The sequence below is a fragment of the Ursus arctos genome, unplaced genomic scaffold (genome assembly GCF_023065955.2).
Source record: "Ursus arctos isolate Adak ecotype North America unplaced genomic scaffold, UrsArc2.0 scaffold_14, whole genome shotgun sequence".
Taxonomy (NCBI): Eukaryota; Metazoa; Chordata; class Mammalia; order Carnivora; family Ursidae; genus Ursus; species Ursus arctos.
Window position 1 is genome coordinate 12,426,513 of NW_026622808.1, and position 13,708 is coordinate 12,440,220.

The 13,708-nt window shown below is 64.7% G+C and overlaps 1 protein-coding gene across 1 annotated transcript; it reads right to left on the reverse strand.

Annotated features, from left to right (window-relative positions):
- Positions 1–524: 524 nt before the first annotated feature.
- Positions 525–13,444, reverse strand: POLRMT (RNA polymerase mitochondrial). Its single transcript, XM_026480829.4, has 21 exons — positions 13,315–13,444; positions 12,690–12,788; positions 9,933–10,543; positions 7,504–7,634; positions 7,191–7,383; positions 6,364–6,513; positions 5,928–6,092; positions 5,672–5,839; positions 5,209–5,433; positions 4,263–5,051; positions 3,775–3,897; positions 3,358–3,480; positions 2,924–3,103; positions 2,622–2,708; positions 2,427–2,540; positions 2,289–2,341; positions 2,069–2,167; positions 1,196–1,268; positions 913–1,004; positions 761–831; positions 525–678 (listed from the first exon to the last, which is right to left on the reverse strand). The coding sequence occupies exons 1-21, from the start codon at positions 13,400–13,402 to the stop codon at positions 629–631; spliced, it is 3,684 nt and encodes a 1,227-aa protein (XP_026336614.1). The 5' UTR covers positions 13,403–13,444; the 3' UTR covers positions 525–628.
- Positions 13,445–13,708: the final 264 nt, after the last annotated feature.

Genomic DNA, 13,708 nt, shown 5'->3' on the forward strand with positions numbered 1-13,708 from the left:
CGAGGGGGCTCCCTTCACCTCGGTGCCTCAGTTCCCCCAACTGTGAAACGGGGACGGGGATGGCCCCGTGGCCGAAAGGAGATGGCTGTGGAGTCCTGCCCGCCCCCACCCTCGTAGGTGGCCCGTCCGATGAGGATTCTGTTTTTTAAGTGCAATACTTGGCCCGCCGGCTTCCTGCTGCCCCCATCGCGCTCACGCAATAACCGGTCTGGCCCCCGTCCACGCGCGTCCCGTGGTGACCTCCCCGGAGCGGGCACACCCAGCCCCCTCCAGCGCCCGGCGCCCAGGGGCTAGCAGTCCCGGCTGCGCCAGGGCGCGGGGGTGAGGCCGGGCCGCCGTCGTGATGAATGTACTGAAGAGCCGAGGCAGCAGCGCCCCCACCGCGCTCCACGCCCCTAACCCCCACACCCCCATTCCGCGCAATAAACGACAGCATTGGCGTCCAGCCTGCCAGCCTCTGATTGCTCGGCGCCAGGTCCCAGGAGGTCAGGCGCCCCGAGACCGGCGGAAGACACTGGCTCCCGTGGGTGACAACGCGGCTTTATTTTACACTATGGTACAGGACGGGCTGCCCGCGCGGCGCCTGGCTGGGGACGGTGGCTGGGGACCACCGCTGGGGACCGCAGCCTCAGCTGAAGAAGTAAGTGGAGTGCTTCACCTGCTCCAGGTCGAAGGCCCCTGCAGAGCAGAGCAGACGCTGTGGGGCGGCCCGCCGCAGGACCCCACGCCCAGCGAGCACGCAGGAGGCCCCCGCTCCCACCTGTCTTGGGCACGGACTTCAGCGTGTCCTGCAGCTTGCCAAACCACACGTTCTTGGAGTGCCTGGGGGACCTGAAGACGAGGGTAGGGTGAGGGTGAGGCCAAGCTGGCAGGGAGGTGTGGGCCCGGCCGCACGGGGTTGGGGTACTTCACCTGGCGCCCGAACAGAATCGCTTCACCAGAAACCTGGACAGGTTGTGCAGGATGGGCTGGCTGTGCAGACGGACAAACTGCTCCCGGCACACCTGGGGGCGGGGGAGGGGGAGCGAGGGGCTGGGGCGAGCGGGACTGGGCCGCCGAGGGCAGGCAGGGTCACCACTCCCCTGCCCAACCCTGAGCTGATGGCCGGACCGAGGCTGACAAGTGCCACAAGGCAAGGGCCACGGGATCAAGGGTGCCTGCTGCCATCTGGGGGTGGGTACAGGGTGGGCAGCACCTGGTTCATGACCTCCACGTCAGCCGCGTGGGTCCAGAAGCAGTCGTGCACGGAGACAAAGGTCAGGCCTTTCCTGCCACAGGATAAGGGTCTCCTGTGAGGAGGGGGCTGCCCTTCGTGGTCCCTTCCCCCTTCCTGCTCCTTCCCTCCTCACCTCAAGCCCCCCACCACTCGGCTAGCATGCTCACACCCCCCACCTGTGTGCGTCCCAGCCGCTGCGTGTCATGCTCGGCACATGGGTGGACAGTTCTCTTAGGAAGGAAACTCTTCGCCCCCCGTCATTCCCCCCCCACCCCTACCCCCAGTTGCCACTGCTGATACCATCCCCCTCACCCCCACTACAGGGCTCCCGTGCCTCCAGACAGATGGAAACAGAATGCGTCCCCGAACCCTGGCTCCTCTCTAACGAACTATCCACACACCTGCCCTGCTGTCCTGCTCGGCTGCCCCTAAGGGGCTCAGAAACCCAGACACCTATGCCTCCCCCTAGCAGGGCCCCCTCACCAGTTCTGTCAGAACTGGCTACACGGTGTGCGGCCAGCACTCACCTGGATGGGACCACAGGCACCTGTCACTCAGAGCAACCACCCCTCCCTCCCAGGCCCAGCTAGCTGCTTCACCATCACTCACACCTCACTGCCTCAGGACCTTTACACATGCTCACACAGTCCTTTTCTGGGCAGCAGGTCCGACCACCCACATGGCTGGGGTCCTCACCTGCTGTAGGCCTCTGCCCTGGCCCCGACCCTGTCCGACCTGGCCTCCCAACCTGCCTCTGCCACTCTGTGGGTCCCCCCTGCGTCCCCAACCCCCTGGATGGGGCCTGCATGCACCAGATGACGAACAGAGCTGGGTGCAGTATGCAGGGCCCACCTGTAGCAGTGCAGGGCTGTCAGCATCATGTGCGAAGAGTCCAGCGAGTGGATGAAGTTGGGGGGGAAGCCATTCTTCTGCTTCAGTGTGTTGGGCTTTCTGGGGAGGGGAAGGGTTCAGGCGCCTCCACCCTGGCCTGACCTGGGGGCAGTCCCTGGCCCATGCCCTCCCTCGGCCCAGGCACACCCCCCACCCAGCCCAGGACCCCCACCGCACTCACTGGGTGGTGTCCCCACTCTGGCTGAAGGTGAGGCTCTGGATGCCGCCACTGATCTGCAGGGTTGGGGAAGGGAGGGTCATGAGTCCCCCCCCCCACACACACACACAGCCAGGGGGCGCTGGGGGGGGGCGCACATACCAACACCTTGGAGTCCTGGTGGTAGGGCTGGATGACAGGGATGCCCAGGGGTGTGACCCACTCTACGGCTGAGCCCGAGTGCGAGATGAGCCGGGCGCTCTCGGTCAGCCAGTGCTGTGGACACAGGGCACGGGGCTCAGGGCAGGGCCCGGTCAGGGGCAGCCTGCCAGGCCCGGGGAGGGAACGGGGACACACCTGGATGGCCCGGGTGCCCGAGAACATCTCTTGCAGGCTGTTGAACACCTGGCGCACCAGGTAGTGAGAGGCCTCCCACACGAACTCCTGGAGGGGTGCGGGGTGGCGGTCAAAGCCAGGGTGGCCTCCCCACTGCGCCCAGGGACCTGGAGGGGCAGTGGAACTGACTTCCTCCTCGGGGTCCCCCAAGGCTGCTTGCCGTCCAGCAGCCAGGGGTTTGGGGGGGCCAGGGGCGCAGGCAGGACCAGGGGGACCGTCCCTCCCTCGCAGCGCAGGGACACCCAGCGCACGTGACGGCGCACCTGGGGGAAGTTGCTGAGCTCCCGCAGGCGCCTCTCGATCTGCAGGCGGCCCCCGTAGCGGGTCACCCCGTACACCACGGTCATCACCGTCTGCTTGACCACCTTGCGGCTGATGAACCCCTCAAGCACTTGGGCTACCCGCACACCCCGTTCAGCATCCTGCCTGCGGAACACCTCCACCTGGCAGGCGCTGGGGGTCAGCGGGCGGGCCCACGGACCCTCAGTCTCCACCCCACCCACCCCGCCCAGCAGCCCCACCAGGAAGCCCCCCCAGTTCCCTTTTCTGACACCTTCCCCAGGAAGCCCACCCTGACTGCCCAGTCCCGTCACGGAGGACGCGTCAGAGACCACGGGACCTGCAAATGCAGGTGTTCGTTAAGATGCAGACCCTGCGTGGGCTTGAGGAGGACGGGTGGGAGGGCCGCGGCGCCCACCTGTGCGGCCACCCCGCTGTACACATCCTGGGGCAGGTCCGAGGGCAGCAGGTTGACGGAGGCGGCCCCCACGCTGTCCCGGCCCAGGGCGGCGTAGTGCTGCAGGCCATTACAGGAGCCGTCCTGGGGCCGACGGGAGAGGGAGGGTCCGAGCGGGGCCGGCGGGAGTGACCCCGGGGAACGAGCCACAGCTCCAAGATACCCCAGTGCACTGCTCACAGCACCAGCTTGTGGGACCCCAGTGAGGAGGCAGGGAAACGTGCACATATGAGGTCACACCGCAAGGCTGGCCATACCTACTGGGGCTGGCCCCCACACAGGGACACCAGCCAACCTGCAAGTGGGATCTGCAGGGACTGCAAGCACCCCACCCCCAGGGCCAGGCACACCCCTACACCAGGGTCCCCGGCAGGTCACCTGGTGAACCGGGAAGTGAGAGACGTAGGCCGTGGGGTCGGGGGCGCGCACGGCTCGAGCGATCTCCATGCAGCAAGCCAGGGCTTGCCAGGGCTCATCCACCTCCATCCACCACTTCCGGCCCTGACAGAGGGCAGAGTGGGGCTCAGGCCAGCCTGGGCAGGCAGGGTGGGGGCGACAGGAGCGACGGGCAGGGAGGGAGACATGGGAGTAGCCCTGCACGAGCAGCCACGGGACGGGGAAGGGTCTGGAGGAAGGACTGGCCTAGACAGGGAGGTGACAGGGCTGCAGAGGGAAGGGGACAGAAAGGACAAGGCCAGGAGCCCGTGCCCAGGGGCAGACGCTGGGGGGCTCGGAGGGAGGGCTCGGAGGGAGGGCTTGGAGGGAGGCCTCGGAGGGAGGGCCCGGGGTAGCCGGCACAGGGCACAGGCTGGGGGAGACGGAGAGGTGAGGCACGAGGGCCCCGCCAGCGCCCTCCGCACCCCTACCGTCATGGGCCGGTCGGCAGAGTCCAGGATCTCGTCCATGACCTCGTCTGCGAAGACCAGGCGCGCCCGCAGGGGCTCGTGCTTCTTGAGCCCCGTGAGGTTGACCAAGTGGATCTTGAGCCAGTCAAGGCCGCGGGGGCCCAGCGGGCGACCCTGGGCAAACTCGAGCAGGGCACGCGCCAGGTCGCTGCCCAGGTGGTTGAAGTGGGGCGGGCAGGGGTAGGTGCGGCCGCGGAAGTCCATGTTGTGAGGCAGCCAGAAGACGCGGTCCCGGAGGTGCTGGGCCAGCGAGAGGCGGTACAGAGCGTCCGAGCGCAGGCTGTGCATCTCCCGCGCCACCTTCAGGCAGCGGGCCACCTCCTGCCGCACCTCGGCCTTCTGGGCGGATGAGGCACTGGGCGGCAGGCGGCCATCGGGCGGCCGGGGTGCCTCAGAGGGCGGGGCCGGCACACCCAGGCGGGGGCAGCCCTTGGCCATGAAGAGCTCCAGGACCAGGTCCAGCACGCGCCCGTTGACGCGCCAGGCGCAGTTGCCGAGCTGCGTGAGGGCGTCCAGGGCACCGTGCAGCTCGGCGGGCGGGCAGCTGTCCAGCAGACGCTGGTGCTGCATGGTGCCCTCCAGCGAGCGCATGAGCTTGGTGGGGCTCAGCAGGAAGGCACCCGTGTGCGGCGACGTCCAGGGCAGTGGCGGGCACAGCATGGGCACCTCGGCCGCCTCGAAAGTCAACGTGTGCTCTGCGGCCACCGCCAGCAGCTCGGTGAAAGCCGGGTGTGGCTTCAGGATCCCGATCTGGGGGCGAGGCAGGCAAAGATGGCTCCAGGGGCCGACCACCCCGAAAGACCCACCACGAGTGGGCAGAGGACCCCAGCGGGGCCTAGCATCCCCACAGCACCCAGAGCCCCCAGCCTCGCCTCTCAGGTGCCCAAGGCCTCCTGAGGCCGCCCACCTGGCGGAAGCTGCGGAAGGAGTACACGTGGTAGAGCACGGGGATGAGCGTGCAGGAGCCCTGCCGGGTGGCCAGGCTGCCGGGCATGCGCACGACCTCCACCAGCACCTCGGCTAGCTTCTTGCCCAGCTGCACCAGCACAGACAGGGGCCAGGGCTGCTCGTGGGGGGCCACGGGCGCCCCCAGTGCCTCCCAGTACTGCCGTGGCAAGGGGGGCGCCGCCACCTGGGGGAGGGAGAGTGGGTCAGGGACCGGGGCTCAGGCCCAGAGCTGACCACCCCCAGCCACCCCCAGGGCGGGACGACAGAGGCAGCGGAGGTGGCAAGGCCTGGGGGCAAAGCCGGCTGCCCCACTGGGGAGGGCAGTGGGCAGGGGACCAGCGCCCCAGACCTCGGTTTCTCCACCTGGAAATGCAGCCGCGCCGACCCACCCGGGGACAGCCCCCCACGGTCCCGGGCCTCACCTGGGTGTCGGAGGCCAGCAGCTGCAAGTAGCGGTAGTAGCGCTGCCGCAGCGCCTGCACCTGGCTGCTCAGCTTCCTCTGCACCGTGTGCCGGTTGAAGACGCGCAGGCCCAGCTGCTGTGCCAGGGAGAGGAGCGACTCTCCCTGCGGGGGCAGCACCTGCAGGGTCTGGGGGCGGCACCGTGAGCCCCAGGCCCGGCCCCTCAACCCCCAGCCCCCCAGCGTGCCCTGCCTGCCCCCCGCCCCCAGGCCCCACCTGCAGCAGCAGCTCGGCGAGCTCCCTCTCGCTCAGCACGCATAGGTACGGGAAGATGGTGGAGCGGCAGGAGTGGGCAGCCCGGGCCTCGCTGGCCTTCAGCTCCTGCAGCCCGAGGCACAGTGCCTCCGCCCACTCGGCCCGCAGCTGCTTCAGGGTGTTCCGCTGCGGGGGACCGACACAGGCATCGCCACCGTACCCTCTAGGCCCTCGGGGGCAGGGACCCCGAGCTCACAGGCGCCTTGGAAGGGGCGTCCGGAGCCGCGTAGCCGCCTCGCGCCCTTCCTACGCTGCTAGGTAGGAGGTGGGCACACGGCCTACCCTGGCTCTACGGAGGCGGGGAGAGGGGGCCGCGACGCGGCAGCAACCCCACGAGCTTCCCCTCGCGGGCAGGGGCCCGCCCAGACCAGGGGTGTGACCCAGCCAAGGTCCTCACCGCCTGCAGCACCTCCTTGGTCAGCACCCGGGCCTTCTCCACGGACTCCACGGCGACGGTGGTGGCCAGCTCCACGCGCAGCTGCTCCTGGAAGAGCTTCTGCAGCGTCCGCAGCGGCAGGTGCAGCTTTGGGTACGACACGGGCCCGCTCTGCCAGTGCGGACGGGCCGGAGGTGAGGCCCGGGGCCACTGGCCACCCTGCCCTGCCACACCCCCACCCAGCAGCCCCGCAGGGCTGCATCGGAAACCGCCCGTCCACGAGGCTGGGAGGAAGCAAGGCGCCGAGCATGTGACAGCCGCCCTGGCTCACGCGCCCAGCACGGGCTGGCCTTGCTCGGCAGGAGCCGGGACAGCCTGGGGGGACACGGTTCGAGGCCCTGGATGCACGTTTTGTCTTTAAACCGGGGACCGTGTGAATGTGTGACCTGCCCAAAAATAGATCAATTAGAAACAGCACCACCCGACACACGGAGAATCACGAACAGGTCTGTAGAGAGCAGCGTGACTCAGTCCTGAGCGCACGGAGCCCCCTCTGCCCGCCTGGGCTCAGGACACCGACCGCCGGCTCTGCCTGGAGCTGCGCCTCCAGGTGGGAAACCAACCCCAGCACGGCTGTGGCCCCTGCCTTTAGGGTCAGGGCCCCACTGGGGGCCAGGACTTGCCAGGTCTGGCTTGTCCAGCCTCTGAGGAGCAGGAAGGCGTTCCTGAGGCAGGTGGCTCTGAGAGAGAGAAAAGGAGGGGCCGAGGCCCCTGCAGCAAGGACAGGGCGGTCCCTGCTAGTCCCCCACACGACACGGCCCCACCTATGGGTGTCAGGGCCTGCTCACCTTGGCATAGATCTCCCTGAGCAGTGGTGAGGTGTTGACCTGGGGTGGGGGCTGTGGCGGGGGCGGCGGGCTAAAGGTGGGCTGGGCCTTGCGCACAGCCCTCAGGACCACGGCCTGCTCCTCCGGGCGCAGTGGCACGCTGGTGAAGAGCCCCTGCAGCTTCAGCCCATCCCGGGCCATCTGGTCCAGACACCTGCAGGGGGCACACGGCGGGCGCAGACTCACCCGAGGGATGGGTCTCGGCGCCAGGTGGCCGCAGGGGCCTGTGGAGGGGGGGGACCAGCCCCCAGAAAGGGCCGGGCTGCCCACCCACCTCTGGATGGTGCTGGTGTCCTGGTCCAGCCGTCCCATGCACTGCAGGGCGGCTGCATAGGACAACAGGTCTGGGGTGAGGCCAGCGTCTTTCACCATGAAGAACACGTATACCAGCTCTTTGAAGGAGCCCTGGGGAGACCAAGTGGGGGTGAGGGTCTGGAGGTGGCCGAGACCCCTCTCTACAGGCAACAAATCAGGCAGGAAAAGGCTCACTGGCCAGGCCATTTCCGTGCGCCCCCGAGTGCGGCGCCAGCCAGCGAGGACACTGGGGCGGGGGCAGGGGGAGGGGGGCTGGCGCCCTGAGGAGAGCCGCGTTATCACTTCTATTTCATGAACATGCACAGCTTCAGCCTCACGACAAGGCTCCCAGGTGTGATCTGCGGAGACCCTGCCCTGCGTCTGGCGGTTTTCCGTTCTCTCTTCGTCCACCTGCTTGGAGCTCGGCACTTCCCACGTCCTGAGATCCTCTCTCACGCGGGCGCCGTGGCTCTCATTCCCCGGCACCCGACACGTGGTGTGCCACCTTCCCGTCCCCACCCGTGTCCAGGAAGTGGCTAATTCCCCTTTTATGTGCAGGGGTTAGGAGCGCTGCTGCAGAGCCTTTCAGGAAAGCAGCGCTCCAGCACTCTCCCACCCGCGGCCCTGCTGCCCAAATCTGACCGGTGCTGTCCCATCGGGGACCACGGGCCCGGCACCCAGGCTCTGAGGGGCTGCCCTCCTCGCAGTCAGCAGCCATGCACAGTCGCTCTGCGGATCTTTAGCTCTTCAAGGGCTTAGGGGCCATGGCTGGTGCAGACGAGGAACGTTTCCAACGCGGAAAGTTCTACCCAACTGCGCTAGCCTAGAATAAGTGTGTCCGTCCCACATGGACAGAACCTCAGTAAGGTCATCAACATGACAACATGTGCTTCTGAAGTTCGCGTGTTCTTTTGCCCTTGTCCTAAACACAGATGGTAGTCAAAGCCGTGAATAAGGTCCCTCCGTTTTCTGGACAATCCAGCAGGGTTCCTTGCTTTACAGATGGGGAAACTGAGGCTCAGAGAGGCGTGAGCAGTGCGGGCCACACAGTGGGCACGTGGCAGAAACGGGACTCCAACATGGGTCTGGATGAAAGCCAAGCCCCATCACATACGTGGACTGCCCAGAAGCAATGACTGGCGAAGCCAGTGATGGCTGTGAAGTCTGTGTACGATGCAGAACGGGGCCTGGAGCAGGTTGGCTAGTGCACCCCCATATTCACATCCACCCAGACCTCAGACTAGGGTCTCTACTGGGAAACAGGATCTTTGCTGATGGAACTAGTTATGAGGTGTCTGTGTGACCAGGGAGGCAGACCCTGGAGGGACGGGGCCACAGGCGAAGGACCGCAGGCACCACCGAGAGCCGGGAGAGGCAGGAAAGGCCCTCCCCAGAGCCCCCGGAGTGTGCGCGACCCTGCCACACTTGGATCTGGGACTGAAGGAAAGTAAATCCCCAGCACTTACAGCCGCCCCGATTTCAGTCATTTGTCCCAGGGACCGCAGGAAGCTCACACACAGGCTCCTGGCAGGCATGTTCCACTGGGGGACCTGGAGGGCTTGTGACCTTGGATGGGAGAACCCGGTCCTTCTGTGCTCACTAACTCCCTAAATCTAGCGCACCTCCCAGGGATGAGTGCGGGCAAGAAACCGCCTGCGGACACCGGGCATCTTCGCGTCACGTCACAGTCCAGCGCAGATGGACGAGACAGTGGCTCCTGGGCCTGCCGCCCAGTCCGTGCAGGAGGCGCGGCCCAGTCTCCACCGCGAGCCCACCCTCCTGTGCTCACACCTTTGTCTTCACACGACCGTCTCCTTCGCGGGCCTGTGCGGTTCCCACTGGCCCTTAAACTGGACTGCAGGCGCAGGGGAGGGAGGAGGCAGGGCAGCTGGCCCCTTGCAAGGCCCCGTACATAACACTCTCCTGAACAACCAGAAAAGACGACACTGCTGGGGACATTAAGAATACTTGGAAAGACATGGGAAACAGCTAAAGCAGAGCCCTGAGGGAAGTTCAGAGCCACAAACGCCCGTGTTCAAGAAAGAAGGGTCGTGACAGCAGAACCTAACCCCTCCACCACAGGAACTAGACCTAAAGCATCCAAGTCACGGTGTCGAGGAAGGGGGACGCCAGACCGTACAGAAGCCCCAGCCTAGTAGTCCAAAGAAACCCTAAAACTTTAGCTGGATTTCTTCCTTTCTTGGTTGTTTGCAAAATTTCTGCCGAGAAACATGGGTGATTTAAGCTTGACGAGCCTGAGAAAATCATTAAGACGGTAACAAGCAGAAAGAGCAGGGCTCACATCTAAGCGCCATTTGGGCCTCGACTCCCGCCACCAGCAGGCAGGGGAGGGACTCCCGCCGAGATGCGCCCCCCCCCCCCGCCCCAAGTCCCAGAGCCACGGCTCACCTTGCGAGCCCAGCCAAGCATGACGGTGTTGTACATGGCCCGCGTGAGCTGCTGCTGCTGCCGGGACCGGCCATGGTAGGTGACCAGCACGTGGTGGGCGAGAGGCAGGTGGCCCGTGAGCAGGCAGCACTCGAGGAAGGCCAGGAACCTCTGCTGCCAGATCTCCCGCTGCATGGAGGCGCTCCCAGCCTTGGGGGCCTGCTCCACCTCGGGGCTCAGCTTCCGTGGGGCCTCCTGCAGCAGCCACACCAGCTGCTCCTCCCAGAGGCCCTCGGGGACCTCCTGCTCCCAGTGTTGCAGGCGGCTGGCCAGCTGGGCGTCCAGCAGGCGGGGCGCCACCCGCAGCTTGTGCTCACAAGCCAGCTGCTGGGCTCGCACCTGCAGCTTCAGCTCCAACCGCTGCTTGCGCTTCTGCATCGCAAACTTCTCCTGGTCCAGTTTCTGAGCCCAGCGGCCACCGAGATCCTCGGCGGTGCCCTCAGGCCCTGCCTGGGCCTTCCCGGGGCGCTGGAGACTGGCAGATGCTCGGAGTTGTTGAGCCACGCCGACCCTCTTCACCGTGGCCTTCGACACACACTCGGCCTGCAGCTGCCGCACCCGTGCCTCAAGCACTGTGGGGGCAAAGGGCAAGGATGTCGGGGGGACCCCCACGCAGGCCCCAATCTCCCTAGACCCTCTGGTCTCACCTGCTCCTGAGGCTTCGGCTTTATGTATTTGACGACAACTCCCTCGTGTCCCCTGATTTTCAGGCACATACGCCCTACCCACCTGCTCAGCACCTGTCTGTCTGAGCCTCTCTCGAACTCAACTTCCCCAACAAGCTCCTGGTGTCCCCCCAAAACCTGCTCCTCCACGTCTGTCACTGGCAGTGCTGTCCTTGCAGGTGCTCAGCCGGAAACCCCAGGGTCGTCTAGGCCTCTCTTCCTCCATCCACATCCAGTCTGTCAGCATACCCTCAGGGGTGTGCCTCTGTCTTCAAAATCTACCCAGGTGCCTGGATGCCCCCTGCCCTCACTTCCCCCCACTCCACTGCAGCCGCAATGGCCTCAGGGCCTTTGCACATGCTGTTCCTGATGGGTAGGAGTGGCTGAGTTTCCTGCAGAGCGGTGGTTCAGCTGCTAGCCCTGAGCCACAATGACTTTACACATCACGGGGGTCCCCAGCAGATCAACACACAACCTTGTTCTATGTCTTTCCGCTTGAAACACCTTATTTCACTAACACTGAACCCACAGCCAACAACACCGTAACCACACCTGCACAAACATATTTTCCCCAAAAGGCACCTCACAGCCTCGTGCTGTGAGCTTAGAACACTAGAAAGCACCACTACGCTTGGGGGCCACTTTGAACAGCAAAATCACCAACAAAAGTACAAAAATGCAAAAACAGCGTGCCTGGGTGACTCGGCGGAGTCCAACGGGGCTCAGCTCACGATCTCAGGGTCGCGAGATTGAGTCCTGCGTCACAGGGCTCTGCGCCCAGCAGGGAGTCTGCTTGAGATCCTCTCTCTCTCTGCCCCTCCCTGCCTCTCCAACAAATTCAGATTTAAACTAAACACAACGTGACACTAAACGCACCTCGGAAACGGCGCCTGTTTACAGTGCGCCCGAGGCAGGAAGACAGTGTGTCGCCTGGTTCAGTACCAGCTGGGGGCGGCTATGTTCCACCACTCGTGTTGGCCGCTGTGCGTGTCTACAAGTAACTAGGACAGCGAGTGAGTACTGATTTCAGAGTTACGCGTCAACTTTGCAAATACTACCGCGGACCAACTGTATCTGCCCCGTGCCTGTGCCCCTCCCACTGGACTCAGCTGACAGAAGAGCTGGCCCCGCACAGCAGGGGCTCAGCAGAGGTTTGCTGAAATAAAGTGGAAAGACAGGGTGACCTTGGCCCGTAGAGCGCGCCAACACCCAGGCCACATGCTTTGGATACACACGTGGAGGCCCACACACTGGAGCAGGGCGGCAACATCAGAGCTGACCTGGCAGCCACAGCTCCTTCTCGCTGAGAAGGCAAGCAAAGGCCACAGGAATCTGTGCCCTCAGTCGGGGTGGGGTGGGGGTGGGTGTCTATTCTGTGCGAGAGGAAACAGTTGGAGAGTTTTAAGATTGGAGGGTGACATAATGTGATTCAGACTTCTAGAACCTTCCTACAGTTGAATAATGGTATCTGGGCTTTGTTTTAAAATAATTAGGTGGTGGGTAAGAAAGGAAAGGCTGCAGTTGAGGATGGTGGTACTTCACTTCTGCATGTTCGGAATTTCCTGAAATAAAGTTTTCCTTTTCAGAGGCTCTCCCATCCCACCACTGGCTGCTGAAAGGGAAGCAGGATGTGCTGGACATGGTCTGGGGGGTGCCAGGACTGAGCTGTTATGAAGATGGGAGGACACTTACTGGGCCCCTTCAGGTGCCCAAGCCCAGGAAGCCAAGCCCGGCCCCATGGGACAATTCAGGGTTCGAATCCTGGCTCTGCATGGGCAGCTGCGTGTAGCCTTGGCCCAGCCTCCCCAGCCACAATTTTGGGCCTCAACTCTCTCACCTGGAAAGCAGGAGCACCTGCTGGGTTTGGGGAAGGGGGAAACACTAAGTGGGCCTTCTGTCATCATCCTCATGGGACCATGTCAGTTACCCCATTCTACAGCATGACATCCCTTCTCACAGGATCACTCTCAGGAACATAACCCCAGCAGAGTGGCCCACACAGGGGGCAGTGGGGAAGGGCTTCAGGCGCCAAGCCTTGGGGGTCTGGGCTCACCCTCCAGCAGCTCCGCGTGGCCCCAGTCCTTCCGGTGGTCTTGCTCACAAGGGCTGGCAGAGGAGCGCCTTCTGTGGCCCCAGACACCACTGAGTGCCCCTGTGGGTGACGAAGAGAGGCTGCGGGAGGCAGAAGGAGGCCCGGCGCCTGGGGGGGCTGGGAGGTCCTCAAATGGGCGGAAACAGCAGGATCCGGGGGCAAAAGAGCTCTAAGCTCAGTGGAAAACGTCGGTGGTCACGGGCCTCACATTGGAAAAAACCAATAGGTCAAAGGTGAAGGGGACCTCAGAGCAAGGAAAATTTGGCTGTGGGGCCGAAGATAACGGGTTCCTCGAACTAAAGGTGCAGTGAGTTCAAAGGTCAAGGGCCCTAAATCTCAAATAAGGGATCAGGGGACTCTAAAAGAAACCAGGACTCAACGTCAAAGTGCTCTGCCGATTCCCGTCCGGAGAGTGGCTCAAGGGCGAGTGAAAGCGGGGTCCAGTCAGTGGGTTCCCCAAAACCAGAACCCCACAGGGACAAGAGGCAAAGGTAGGGAGTGGCTGGATCCCGACGGCCTACGGCCGCAGGGGGAGGCGAGCGGGGGCAGGGGCCGCGGCGTCACCCCCGGGCCTCCCCTGCGTTACCTTCCTCGGCCAAGGGGCCGGGGCGGCCCGCCGGCCACAGGGCCCTCCGGAGACCGGACACGCCGTGGCCCCAGCGCAGCGCCAACATGCCGCACACTGCCCGCAGCGTCGCCCGCGCCGCCCGCACTGCGCCTGCGCCGCCCGCCCCTGCCGGGAGTTGTAGTCTCACAGGCTACGGCAGCTGCGAAGGGACCGCGCGGAGGGAGGAGGGCACCGGAACCACAATTCCCAGGGAGCAGCGGGGCCCCGGAAGCTCGGAGGCATGCGCCAAAGGAGCCCTCTAATTGGCTCTTCCCGCTGTCAAGGAGGGGCGGGACAGAGCCGTTGCTTGGGTAACCGCGTGACTCTAAGCCGTCTTTGGGAGGACCAGGAAGCCGGGTTTTTTTGGTTTGTT

Coding starts and splice junctions, on each gene's coding strand:
- POLRMT (XM_026480829.4), bottom strand. CDS start 13,402: ATGTTGGCGCTGCGCTGGGGCCACGGCGTGTCCGGTCTCCGGAGGGCC. Junction 5,434..5,671: donor TGCTGGCCTCCGACACCCAG/GTGAGGCCCGGG, acceptor TCCCTCCCCCAG/GTGGCGGCGCCCCCCTTGCC. Junction 3,104..3,357: donor ACAGCGGGGTGGCCGCACAG/GTGGGCGCCGCG, acceptor AGCGCCTGCCAG/GTGGAGGTGTTCCGCAGGCA.